This window comes from Eschscholzia californica, unplaced genomic scaffold, assembly GCF_041429995.1.
Source record: "Eschscholzia californica isolate CP2 unplaced genomic scaffold, dmEscCali1.0.p SCAF_5, whole genome shotgun sequence".
Lineage (NCBI taxonomy): Eukaryota > Viridiplantae > Streptophyta > Magnoliopsida > Ranunculales > Papaveraceae > Eschscholzia > Eschscholzia californica.
In genome coordinates this window covers 3,127,732-3,142,014 of record NW_028238472.1, presented here as the reverse complement: position 1 = coordinate 3,142,014, position 14,283 = coordinate 3,127,732, and the positions used below count along the sequence as shown (strand labels likewise).

Below are 14,283 nucleotides of genomic sequence, written 5' to 3'. Positions count from 1 at the left end.
GCTTGTACATAGTCCGTCCTTCGTTCTCTTTTTAAATTCAATCATATTATTCAAAAAAAAAAAAAATTTCGAATGAGACATGTGTGAATAAATAGTTAAAAGAATTGGGACTATAAAACAACAGGATGAACTGTAATAGTCTTAAAGTGTTTGGGAGGGCATCCTAAACCTGGGTTATAGGTGCGTGTTCAAGCTTAGTAAGTCTCGATGCCTTCTCGATGGGCTCGTGGAGCACTCGTCAGGAACAAAATCCCTACCCATGGGCTTGAGCCTGGGTGTCAAAAGCGAGGACAGTATCGATGGCTGCTAAAGCTTGGGGCACTAACTGAATTTCAAATTCAAACAGATAAAAATTTACCCTAACTAATTAGAGCATGAACACTGAAATTTACCCAAATTCATTCGCTACGAATAACACAGACATTTCGAGACATTTGAAATGTCTTAAACGAATAACACAGACATTTCGGGAGATTTAAAATGTCCGGAACCAATAACATGGACATTGAGGGACATGAAAATGTCGCCCAATGTCCTGAGCCACTACCCCCACCTTAGTGTTGCGAAGCGCTAGCAAGTCTTTGGTAAGTCATAGCAAATTGCGTAGCGTTCTTACCCGACAAACTAACCTACCTATACCATGTTGCTTTGAGCTCCAAAACTCGAACAAGCAGACACACACATTCCTCTGAAGGGATAGCTAGAGCCTAGAGGGAGCAGACATTTGCAACTTCGATTTGTACGTCTTTTGTATCAAAACAAACCGAGATTAGTGGTTATGACGAGATGTGTTAGAAGTATGATCCCACGATAAGTATAGTTGAATTTTAAACTCACTCTTGTAAGAATTTAAATTAGACGGCAATCGTGTTTATCACATCCTTGATTTATCAATGTCATTGCAATGACTATAGTAGATCGTAGTCTCCAACATAAAAGAGAGTACATATACTAGCATTACTCCATGTGGAACTATACTTCTATCACATCTCTCTTATACCAAATTCGACCCAAGTTTGTTTTGGTACTTTGTTTCGAGCACACTCATAGTTTGAGAAGCCTCGCGATTTAACTGATATTTTTACCTAATACACATTTTGTCGTCAGATTTGCAGGACATATTAAGAGAAATAATTTATTACAAAATGATACGGGAAGTACAAATTGCTAATAAACGTAGCTTCAAAATTCAGCCCAAATGAGACATTTGACATCACAACTAAAATAACAATACACGTTTTGAAAGACGATTCAAATCCATACCAAAGGAAATTAAGCAAGGTTGGGCTTCCGGATGATTCTACATAAGTAGATCCACCTCGACCCCAATAGAAATCAAGACGTCAAGAGTGAAAACGTTCATCAAGGAAGAGGGCGAGAGTGTTGGCTTGAAATGGAGACTCTGATTTCGTGTAGGTTTGAAATAGACTGATCTTCTAGTATTAGTCTGGTATGGCGCACTTTCAAAGTTCATGTAACTTGGAAACTCCAAAATGAACGCGCCGGATTGGTTATTGGGCATGACATTAAGTCATGTGGGCTTTGCCCGCGCAGGTTCGAACCCTGCCCATCCATGTTTCTGTGAATTTAACTTTTTTTGAAACAAACATGTCAACAATGATTAGCATAAATCCATCTTTTACAATTATTCTCAATTGATTTCTAAGACCATTTTTTCTGGTAACTGGATCAATATGAACTCTATTTAAGTATCACATTAAGAATTTGCTAACTGGATCAATATTGACACACTTCTATTAACATAGCCTGGTAAAAAATGAAAATTGATTCTGTCATTGGTAGTACTGAAAAATGAACTCCATATCTTCTTTGTCCTATGACATCCATCAATCTTCCAGCCATTTTCACCTGAAAATGAGAAAAAAGTATTAGTAACTGAAGCTACCCAAGAACAAGCCAAAATCAGAGAATGGAAGCAAAATACAACTCTCATTTTCATTTACTACTTCTCTCTTTATCTTCAAACAGTTATTCAATATCATGGGAAGCAACAGTTTTTCCTTCCAGTGGTGTGTATCAACTAGGAGCGCCTACTCGGCCCAGATCAGTTCATGACCGTCTTAAGAAAGACCAGGCCTGGGCCAAGGGATTACCCAAATCTAGCATGGACCATCTTAACACAAGCCAGACCCACCAACTATGGAAGAAGCCGGAGTGGTGTCAAATAGAAGGGTTTCCCGACTCGGATAGTCTTAAGACGTGCCTGGTCAGGGCTCATACGAGGCCCATGCTGGGCTGCTCTGTCCAGACTGCAACTCCATCGAGTTTGGGCCTGGCCCGGTACGCTTGGGCCTGTTTAAAATCTAATTGTGCAAAGATATATGGGTAGTCTTAAGAACAAGTAAAAGACAGTGGGAAACAATGTCTCTATCTAGTGGTGTCAACTAGGCGCCCTACGGGGTCCAAATCTGTTCAGGACCGTCTTAAGACAGACCAGGCCTGGCCACCAACCATGGCAAATAAGCATTGTTTCCATCTGGTGGTGTCAACTAGGCTCACAACCCAGACCTGGCCTGGGACTGTCTTAGACATATGGGTCCTGCCCTGAGGCTATACCACCCGAGACCAACAACCATGGTAAAAAAGCATTGTTTCCATGTAGTGGTGCCAACTAGGTGGGTTTTCAAGGGACGGCCCAAATTTGAAATGGACTGTCTCAAGACAAGCAAGACACACCAACTACGGAAGAAGCATCGTGTTATCTAGCGGTGTCAAATAGAAGGGCTTTCAGGCCCGGACAGTCTTAAGAAAGGCTGAGCCCGGCCGAGGCTGCTCTGTCCAGAGTCCAGACTACAGCCCGATCTACCAGTCGAGTTTGGGCCTGGCTCGGTACGCTCGGGCTTGTTTAAAGAACAGGGGGGGCAAATGGAGATGTCATACTAGATAATAGTAGTTTGGGAATGAATATTGAAATGAGATTCAGATACTGAATTGACCTGAAGTCATACCTATTATTTCTGTTGATCCTGGAAAATGTCTTTCTCTTGGGTTATTGGGTCATTATCATCTCTATCAGCAGGTTCCACCATAGTTGAATCATCTGAGGGAGCTGAAATAACAACTTGTTTGTTTATCTCTATGCATTATAATAATAGTATCTTTCTAATCTTAATTATTTACCTTCCAGATTAAGCTGAAGCTTCTGATAAAGCTCTGGGATTTCTAAGAATACAATATCTGATACTGATTTTGGTTTTTTGCTATTCATCAGAATTGATTTCATTATTTCACTGCAAGCAACTAGTCTATCCTGCTCAAATCAAAACACCATTAACAAATCAAAACAGAGAAATTGAAAAATAAGAGAAAGAGATTGTTTTTTGAGTTGTTAAATATACCTTATTGATAAAGATAGAAGATGTAATTTCATCTGTGAAAGAAGAGAGTTGCCAAGGAAATAGTCTTTTAAAAGCAATAAGGATTGCAGAGGCTGCGATTATCGAAGGCTTAAACTCTAAAAGATCGATTTCTGTGGAGTAGAGAAAAAATTCAATTAACAATTGGAACTCCAATAGAAAACCTAAAAAATGATATTCTTCTTTTACCTTTTTGAAGTTTGAAGATAATCTCAGCCGTACGACGTATAAGAGGTTCTTCATATTCCTGATATTCAAGTTTGGCCAAAGAAATGAAGAAGTAGAGGAATGAGAAAGGCGTTACTGGATGCATAATCCCTTTTAGGGCTCCAATAATCAGACACTCCACTTGTTTTACGTTTCCATCGAGGACGTATCCAAATCTCTGTAATTTTCATCATCAGCAATCAACATTTAAGAGAGAGAAGAAGAGAGAGAGAGAGAGAGAAATTAGATTATGCAGTTTATCTGTTTGATGAATTTCCACATCGAACTTATTACCTCAAGACCATCATGATTGCAGTTAAGTATAGTCCTCGCAGTAAGAGAAAAGCAAGAAACAGCAATTGCTCTTGACATCCATGAGTTTCCACTCTAAATTTTTCAAAATTAATCAGTTGCTTCATCGATCAAATCAACAAGATAAAAATTTAAGAGAGAATAAATTACATTTTGCAGTTTGATGAATTAGGCGAACTTATTACCTCAAGATCATCAGTATCGACGAATTCTGGTATCTGCGCTTTAGCAGCAAGAGAAAAGCAAGAAACAGCAGTTGCCGTTCCATTCTGAAATTTCAAGATTTAATCAACAAGATGATTCAAAAATCAACAAGATCAAAATCAAAAACTTCAAATCTGACGTTTAATGGATTGATTTACCAGAAAATTTTGAACGGAGAGGAATCTATCGAGGTAGTTTACCGCATAATAAAGTACAAATTCGTGAAACTTACGACCTAATAACTACAAATATGAAAAAATCTTGAGTTAGAAAACACGATCAAATTATCATACAAGAAATTTGAATCGGTTCTTGATTTTACCTCATCAATTGAATGGAGAGATTCTTCACGAAAAGTATTGATATCAAGATCATTAGTTTTCAATCTTTGACCGTAGTTCTCTTTAGGCATGTGATCTGATTCAAACGTGAAAAGAAATTGAGTCATATCCGACTGGTAGTCAGTGAAGCTAGTTATTGGATATTCAAGATCGTCAGGAATTTTCTTCTCTTCTTCATCTGGAGAGAATACAGAAGAAGGTTCGATCAAAGAAGTTTTCTCGGATTCAGAAGCCATTATGATTGTAGAGAGTTCAGAGCGAGAGAGAGTTTAGAGCGAGAGAGAGTTTAGAGAGAGAGAGAGAGAGAGAGAGAGAGAGAGAGAGAGAGAGAGAGAGTTTAGAGAGAGAAAGAGGGTTGTCTGTTTGTAACTGAAAGAAGACTCCAAGTTTAGACTGGTCTTTCTCTCTTCCTCTTGCCCTTTTATAGGGAATCAATATCTGACTCGAAAAATTGAGTAAAATCTGAATCGGATTCGAGCTCTCTAAACTCTTATATGTAGATTATATATATGTTTGGTTTGTCTCAAATTTTAATTTTGGTTCGCCTTGAGTCAGACAATTCGAGTAAAGACTATACAAATTCAGACATGGCAAGAGATATATCTACTCAGTCTCAAGAAACTTACACATCTTCGATCGACCACAGATTTAGAGAGAGAGAAAGTAAAATTCATTCTCTTTACATCTTGTTCAGTCACACACTCTATTCGAGATTTAGGTTGATGGCCGGGACGTGTATGGAGTAACAATTTGTGGATACCTCTCACATAGTCGTGGCTGGCGAATTGGAGTGGAATCATCCCACAGCTGCCTTCTCACATCTCTTAGGTGACAAGTGTAAGTGTAATGACTACGGACACTTGCAGTTTCTGATGTCTTACCACAAAAATAAACAATCCTGAAATTATGTCTGACCACTTTCCCGTTGAGTTCTGACCGGATTTCTTATGTCTTACTAGAAAAATAAACAACCCTGATATTATGTCCGACCACTCTCCCGGGTAAATTCCGACAGAGTGAGGTAGTCGGGCGTAGGAAGTAGGAACATTTTCCTTACCAAACTAGAAGACCCTGAAGCGTACAAAGTAACTTATATGTTAATTTATTTCAACCACGAATCCAATGTAAATATTTGCATTTTTGGCTAAATTACAGGTAAAAGATCAAGAGGTTAATTAAGGATGACATACCCCAAGTAATTAATTAACCGTCTAATAAGATTACCTTCCACTTTTAGCACTTGAGAATTAACGGTTAAGTTTGGGTTTGCTTTCTCTGTTAGTTTTTTAATTGACGGTTGTTATTTTCAGTTATAACTTATAAGGACCACCACCAACCAATTGAACATTTCCTCATTCTCTCACTATAAATGTTAATGGGTCTTCTAATTAAATCAAAACTATTTAAAAATAAAAATTTAAAAGTAAAAAATCTTTCTTAAAAGTTCAACAAAATGAGAGATTTTTTTGCAATTTTAATTTTGGAGGATGAACTTTGTCTTTTGCTTGCCTTGCCACCAAAGAAAAACAAACTGCCTTTCTCACATCACACTCCAATTTATCCACATAAAATCTCATTTTCAAGAAATGAACATGAAAGATTTGCTGGTTTTACTTGAACATCTCTCCCTATCATGAAATTTCGTCGTTTCCCCCCGCAATTTGTATGCATTTTCTCCTATTTAAAAACCATTAAATTTGAATTTTGTCTTTATATTTCTTGCATATATATGTTGATTTTAATCCCAATTTTTGTAAATAAAAACGTTGAATTTTTTTCGATTTTTTTAAGCCTTGATAGGCCTTTAACAAAGTGTTAATTTAAGTTGTTTATTTGAAACACAATGCTTAATTTAACAAAGTGTTTTAGGGTTCAAACACAAATTCATAATCAAATCCAAATTAGTTTGTCATTAAGAAAATTTCATCATGAAGTGATTCAAGTTACATGGGAAAAACCTGATTTAGGTTGGACTAAACTAAATTTTGATGGCTCGGTCGGATATAAAAATGGACAGGGAAGTATCGGTGGAGTTTTAAGGAACCATAAAGCCGAATTCATACTTGGGTACTCAGGATCAATAGGAAAAACAACGAATTAACTGCGCTTCAACGAGGAATTGATTTGATACTAAGAAATGGGTGGAATAGTAATGTATGGTTTGAGGGAGATGAAGAAACATTGTTTGATATGATTGAAAATCGGGTTCGGGTTGGATCAAAAGAAATTCAAAAACAAGTTGAAGATGTTAAGTTGATATTAAAAGAATTGAAGAATTACAAGATGAGTCATATTTATAGACAAGGTAATAAAGCTGCAGATAAGTTTGCAAAAATGGGGCATAAATTGGAAAAACCTTGTATTTGGCATTGTTCTCCTCCCAATGAAGTTTTAGGTATTGTTCGAGATGATGCTAAAGGTAGGATCAATGAAAGGAGAAGAAAAATATGATGAAGTAATCTAGGTTTAAATGTATATATTGTTGTTCCTATGTCTTCATTTTGTGTCTAGAAGTACGAGGATTTGAAGATAGCTTATGATTATCTCGATTTTGGAAGATTTGGTTTTGTTTTGTACTTCGTATTGTATATTATGGTGTTTGTTTATACTGTAAATAATTTATCGTTTCGATGTAATCAAGTGAGCATGCAGACATACATTACAACTACAATAAAAACATACATTTTAAAAACCGATCCAAGTCTATTCAAGTCTCTGAGTTACATTTCAAATCCCACTTCGGAAAAAAAAGAGGTGATAGATGAAGATGAATTTTGATGACCAACATAAACTTTGGTAGAAGGTATTGTAATTGTCTGAAAGGAAAAACACATACAAAAATTGTTCGAGAGAATCATATCCAAACTTCTTTTCTAATATCAGATTTAGAAAGAACACCAGAATTTTAAAATGACTGTTTTGGTGGAGAGACTTCAAAATGTGTGTACATTTTTTGTACACTCCTACTTGGCCCAACTTTAGCCGTTAGATTGGATTACTCCTGCAAGATCTTCGGTCTTGATAGTTCTCCATGTATTGGTGTATGCGTAAAGACCCAAGCGGGAATTGTTTCGATGGTAGACGAAGGTGTATAGTTTGAGGGTAGGTTACATATGCGTCATAAAGAGATTATATTGTCTAGGAAAATAGACAAAAGAAATACCAGAATCGCAAACGGCATACGGAATAAGTATACCCCTAGCGTACTTCATACATGGTCGTGTATCTGTACTAGAGTGATTTGCGTACTAAGTAACATTGAGATAGATTAGGAGAATACTTACTTCGAATAGACTTGACTTATCTCCCAAACACCTATATATAGAATGAGATGAAATAAACAAAGCCAAAATCTGTTCTAGTGGAAGAAGAGAAGGAAGCAACCCATCATTGAGTGCAGCATTGATGAAGTATTGTCCTCATTCAGCGGTCGGATCTAGTGCAGACGATTTCGTTAGCGCTGCATTCAATCATGTTTTTCAATGAACTTCTTTTCATCAGTTACTTGGTAGTCATGAGAACAATCAGAAAGATCTTTAGTACAGGTTCTGTTTTCTATCTTACATCCTCCTTAATTTTCTGCAACTCTTTTCTATTCTCTGTTCTATCTCAAATTTTTTTTTCGTTTCTTCAATCTTTTTAAGTTGATCGAAGAATATTTAGCAGCTTTGGAAGCAATCGAATGGATCGAATAATGCATATTTAGTTTCTGTTGGTTTCGGTGGATAATTCTCGCATCAGCCGACACTCTCAAGTACACAGAAGCTGAGCAGTTGGGGGGAGAATAGCCTCAGGACTGGCCCAGGACAGGGGTCTGTCCCTGATTCCCCAACTCTTATGTGTGTGTAACACAAACTGAAATCCAGTAAAAATACGGAGCTTCATAGACAACTAATTCGTAAGGAATATTGATGTAACATAGATTGAAGTACAAAATGATTAGAGATGAGCTTTGTTTTCCAAAATAGATTAAAACGATCGATAACTACATTTTACAGCCAACCAAAAACAAGAAAATATCACCAATAATCTGTGCAACTACAAGCTCCATCTTTAAAATGATGAAACCGAGTTCGATCTCTAACAATTAGTTCTCTCTTATAAATTTTAGATATCAATTTCGTAACTTCATGACAATCATAACAAACTCTTAAATTCTTCACTATTCGAATCGAAATCCCATCTTCAGTACTAATCAATCCAAAAGCAATAGCTAATTTCTCACTGTGTTTAGCTAAAGCATCTTCTTTATCTTCTTCATCAATATCAAGCAAAACTTCTGTTTTCTTAGAAACGTAACCTTCTAAACTCAAAAACTTCTCAATTTCTTCCCATTTCGTAAGTATTTCTCTTATTTGTGGATGTGATTTATCACCCACAATGAATTCATGCAGTTTTCCTCGAATCTCGATCGAACTACACCCAGCGATCTTTTTCACTCCTTTGATTTCCATTAACTTTCTTGCTTTTCTTGCTTCTTCTAACCTACCCGAAGCAGAGTAAATATTCGATAATAGTACATAAACACCACCATTTTCGGGTTCTAATTGAATCAAGTTCTTAACAACGTACTCCGCTAATTCAATATCATGATAGAATCTGCATCCTGCCATTAATGCACCCCAAATGAGTGCATCGGCTTCCATTGGCATAGTTTCAATCATAATTTTCGCTTCGTTAAGCAACCCATTACGCGCAAAAAGATCAACCATACACCCATAATGCTCAATCTTAGGTCTAATTCTATAAGCACTAGTCATTGAATCGAAAATTCTTCGACCTTGATCGATTAAACCAGAATGAGTACAAGCACAAAGAACTCCTATAAGAGCAATATCATCAGGAGCGATTCCTGTTTTTTCCATATCGAAAAACAAATCAAGAGCTTCAATACCTCTTCCATGCATTGCTAACCCTTTAATCATAGTAGTCCAAACCAATAAATTCTTCTCTTTCATCCCATTAAAAACCTCAAAAGCTAAATCAACTTCCCCACATTTAGCATACATATCGATCAAAGATGTACCTAAAAAAACACTAATTTCAATTTGATTAGCTTTTAAGTACCCATGAACCCATTTCCCTTGTTCAAGTGAACCTAAATGAGCACAAGCCGAAAGAACACTAACTAAAGTAATCTCACTAAACTTAATCAACTCAACTTGCATTCTTGAAAAAACACTCAAAGCATCTTTAGAAAACCCATTTTGTACATACCCAGAAATCAAAGCACTCCAAGAAATTGAATTTCTTTCAGGCATTTCATCGAACAGCTTTCGAGCATTACCCATTTCATTAATTCTTGCATAACCACTAATCATAGAGTTCCAAGAAACAATATCTAATTCGTCCCCATTATCAAACAAGTTTCTAGCATCTTGGGTATGAGAATTGATGGAGTAGAAATGGATTAGAGAATTATTAACATAGAGATAAGAATCTAAACCGAATTTAATGGCTTGGCCATGAATTGAACGACCTTGAGGGAAAGAGGGAACTTGGGTACAAGCTTTGAGGAGAAGAGGGAAGGTGTAGATATCAGGAAGAAGGTCTGATTTGAGGATTTGGGTATAAATGGGGATGGAATTTAAGGGGGTGGGAGTTAAGGAATGAGTTTTAATCATGGTGTTGAAGAAGAAGATGTTTGGGTGGTGGAGTTGAGAAAAGAGGGTAGAAGTGTAGTGGAGATCATGGGAGGAGGAGGAGGTGGTGGCAGCGGAGGTGAAGAGGCGGCCGAGAAGGCGGGAGTCGAATTGGAGAAGTCCGGTGGTGGTTAAGTGAGCATGGAGTTGGCGAACTTGATTCAAGTTTGTACATTTTTTTATGAGATGGTGGAAATGGGTGGTGGCGGTAATGGTGGCGCTGGTCATTACTCATGACGGGAGGAAATGAGAATAATGGACTAGCGAGTTGAGCTCCAACTGCCATTAATGGACGTGTTGATGGATGATGCCCATTGATATCAAGCCAAATCCAGATCCAATATTATGAAATAAGATCTCAGCTAGGGGTGGCAATTTGGTCTGGACCGGTGGGTTTTTACCCGAACACGCCCCTAATGGAACGAGTTTTACCGTCCCGTTTATTAAATGAAATGGTAATGGTATGAAGATAAAACCATTTACCGGGTTCGGGACGAGGTTTGGGATTAGGTAGTAAAACCCACCCCGCCCCGATTAAATATGTTATTATTATATATACAATAGGTTTCTAAAACTTTTTATCTTATATCATCAATTTAACTATTTTATATTTTATATTATGTAATAAGTTGTAGTGTTTATAGTTGATGTTGTTATAAAATTTTGTTTATAATATCTATATTTTTTTATTAATATAACTTATTTGAAATAAAAATATGAAAATTTATGTTAAACGGGGCGGGGCGGTAATGGTTAAATAATTTTTAATCGGGGCGGGTATAGTAATTAAATACCCAACCCGATTAACTATTGGGGCGGGAACGGTAAAACCCGTTTACTAACGGGGCGGACTTGAGAAAGAGGTAAACCGTCCCAAACCCGTCCCGTTGACATCCCTAATCTCAGTTGTTGAGGTTTACGATCCTCTAATTTTATGTATTCTGGATTTCTAAGTAACCTTCATCAGTGACTTTAATTATTTGGCAAATACCATATGATTGATCAACGATATTTTTAACTAATATAAAATTCTAATATAGTGGAGGTATAGATAAAATAAATTGGGTTAAAACAACGAAAAACTCTTCTTCTCACTGTAAAAATGGCCAATTTTTTACCCTCTAAAATTGGTCTTCTTCCTCTCGGTTTGTTCCGTTGATTGTTTGGAAAATTCCTTGCTATTTTTCTAAAGCAAATCCAAATACACAAAGAGAGCTTATAAATGAGATGTGGTAAGAGAAAACAAACATATAATAAGACTAACAAAATTACATGAAAAAAATTAAAAGATAAAATAAGGCAAATAAAGTTTCTAAACAAAGTGAAGTTGTTTCTTCCACTACTGCGCTAGTGTAAAAGGGCATTGAGATTACTAACGGACAAAAGACTTTCGAAAAAAGTAGTAGAAAAACTATGAGGACATAGTTGTGGAACTGAGGAAGGGATTCCACTTACATCAATTTCTGTCCAACTATCCTTCTTCCAGTTGTAACAATAAAGAGACACAAATCTCTCCTCCTTAATACCCCAAACAACTGATGATACGAAAATCTTATCATCTGATCCTACATAAGTGTTGAACTTAACAGAATAATTTTTGTCCGTATGAAAAGGCAATGTGATAGTACTCACTTCACACCATCTTCCATTCTTCTTACGAGGACTAGCATAGCTAAATTTGCTCTCATCCCTCTTGTCTTTGTAATCATTATCTTCGTATATGTACATCTTGAACGTAAATTTGCTCAAAAAAAGTAGCATAGCTAAATTTCCATCCACTTCAAGTAACTTAATAATTCCGCCAACATATTTACATGGTTGACCCTCAGACTGATGAATAATGAAATCAGGGACATCGACTGTTCTAAATTTTTCACTTCCTACATCAAATGCGAGTAAACATATAGTAGGCCATCCTCCATGTTTTGGCCCCCAAAGACAAATACGGGAAAAGGTCCAGTAAATAACACCATTCGCATAAACAGAATCATCCCATTGTCCTCGGCGAGGGACATCTTTGATCCTCCTCCATCTATTATTATTGTTGTTAATATTAGTATTACCTTGGCCTCCAATGGTCAATACTTCACAAATTGTATGTTCGTACGTCCACAAATTCCACACAAGTACTAATTTGTATTCATTAGTGGCAGGATCAAAACCAAATCCGTTGAGGGAATAAGCACGCTTAGATTTATCCTCTACTTCAAATGTTGATTGAAACCAAGGTGATTCTTGTCCAGTACTAATATGACGTATACGAGCACCAGGATTCTTATAATCACCAATGAGACATATTAAGCCGTTTAGAGGTTTTGTAATGGCATTGTAAGAAGTAGAGTGTATCTCACTTACTGTGTCAACTACTAGTTTCAGTTTTTTCGTGTCGCGGCCAATGGGGAAGACACATACTGGTTCTTTTTCTTCATCTTCAAACAAGAGGTCAGCTGTAATGTGGAATTCGATATATGGCCAAGAGTCAAAATATGTGGTAAAGTACAATTTGTATTGGAATTCTTCCTGTGCCTCGGTGCGTGGTAGAGGAACGACAATAAATATACGAGGATGACGCCTTGTTTTGGAACGAGTGAGGTGTAAATCAATAAAGTGTTGATCTTCTTGAATTAAAGAAGACCAATTCTTGCAAACAGTCTTAAAACGAACAAGGGATTTCACAGGGAGTCTGGTTAGTATCTCAACTACTAACCAATCGTCATCACCATTACTACCAGTAGTAACTCCTGCTTTCATCATCCTATCTAATTCCAAGAAATCAAAATATAATATAATAATATTAAAATCAATTGAATAAAACCCTAATAATAGATTAAATTTGAGAACAATACAACTGACTCACCTTTTCTCAAACAACTCACGGGAGTTCTTGTCCGGCGGCGACCAGGAAGAGGAGTAGAATATTATAGAGAGAATTTGTTTGTGTGGGGGTGATTGAGTGGGAATTTGGGGGGTTATATTATATTATTAGGGTTTATATCTTTAACTCTCCATCATCCTAAAACTAAACTTGACCGACATAAGAGATATGAAGTCACTACTATTTTTTTTCCGGAAAATTTATGACGTCACTACTTGGGAAACTGGTTAGGTAAGTTAGTTATTCTTGGTGGGGAAGTGTATAGATAGGGGCACCAACTACATTTACTATTGGCACCTAACACAATTAGAACGATTTGGTCTAATTGCCTAGCATCAATCGTGTTGATATAAAGTCAGTCCTAAAAATAACCATTTTTTCTCTCTACAAAAAAAAACATTTTGGGTTAAAACAACCTAAAAACTAGGGGTGTTCATTTAGTATCCAAACCGACCGATCCAATCCGATCCAAACAGATTTCAACGGTTTGGATACCGATCCAATAGTATTCCGGATTGGTTCGGATGTTAAAATGACAAAACCGAGTGGTTTGGATCGGTTCATGGATTTGGTTGACGGATAACCGAACAAACCGAACCAAACCATTTATTGTTATTTTTTTATATATTATATATATAAATATAAATGATAGGAATGATGAACGGTTGAGATTTAATAGTTAAGTTAATTCTATTTTTGTTAATATCGTAGCTTAATGCATGTGTAACAGAAGTAAATGGCGTGGAGAGTTGTAGCTTAATTCAATAGTTAAGTTAGTTCCACGTTTTTAAGTCGAAAGTGCGAAATTTTATATATGGTAAAATATCACAGGTGGTTCGGTTATCCAACCGATCCAAACCGTTCATGCATAGTTCGGATCGGTAACCGAACCAAACCATGAACGGATTGGTTCGGATTTAGATTTGAAAAAAACGAACCCTTCGGTTTGGACTTTGGATTGGCCGAAAAAGTCGGTTATCCAACCGATGTTCACCCCTACTAAAAACCCATTTTCTTTCTACAAAAATAACCATTTTTTCCCTCTACAATAAGCCGAAGCCTTCTTGTTGTCTTCTTCCTTTCGGTTTGGTCTGTTGTCGATTTGGTCCGTTGTCGGTTTGACTCTCGACTCCCACATTATTTTGGAGTAAGAACGAAAAATTACTTACTTGCGATTTTTCTAAAGCAAATCAAGAGAGAGAAAGAGAGCTTATATATGGGATGTGGTTAGAAAAAACAAACATATAATAACACTAACAAATTTACATACAAAAAAATAGTGAAAAAAAGGCAAATAAAGTTTCTAAATAAAGTGAACTATATTC

General features: G+C 36.6%; 2 protein-coding genes and 1 pseudogene across 3 annotated transcripts; all 3 read right to left on the bottom strand.

Annotated features, from left to right (window-relative positions):
* Positions 1-1,507: 1,507 nt before the first annotated feature.
* Positions 1,508-4,916, bottom strand: LOC147536279 (putative cyclin-D6-1). The gene is made up of 9 exons (XM_086641591.1): positions 4,423-4,916; positions 4,259-4,342; positions 4,082-4,165; positions 3,879-3,971; positions 3,567-3,762; positions 3,360-3,490; positions 3,142-3,271; positions 2,970-3,070; positions 1,508-1,869 (listed from the first exon to the last, which is right to left on the bottom strand). The coding sequence occupies exons 1-8, from the start codon at positions 4,675-4,677 to the stop codon at positions 2,973-2,975; spliced, it is 1,071 nt and encodes a 356-aa protein (XP_086497717.1). The 5' UTR covers positions 4,678-4,916; the 3' UTR covers positions 1,508-1,869; positions 2,970-2,972.
* Positions 4,917-8,377: 3,461 nt separating this feature from the next.
* On the bottom strand, positions 8,378-10,424 carry LOC147536278 (pentatricopeptide repeat-containing protein At5g66520 pseudogene; annotated as a pseudogene). The gene has a single exon (XR_015225561.1). The product of XR_015225561.1 is annotated as a pentatricopeptide repeat-containing protein At5g66520 pseudogene (transcript).
* An 895-nt stretch (positions 10,425-11,319) lies between these two features.
* Positions 11,320-13,030, bottom strand: LOC147536277 (putative F-box protein At1g32420). The gene is made up of 2 exons (XM_086641588.1): positions 12,941-13,030; positions 11,320-12,842 (listed from the first exon to the last, which is right to left on the bottom strand). Exon 2 carries the CDS (start codon positions 12,835-12,837, stop codon positions 11,431-11,433), a length of 1,407 nt encoding a protein of 468 aa, XP_086497714.1. The 5' UTR covers positions 12,838-12,842; positions 12,941-13,030; the 3' UTR covers positions 11,320-11,430.
* Between the last annotated feature and the right edge of the window lie 1,253 nt (positions 13,031-14,283).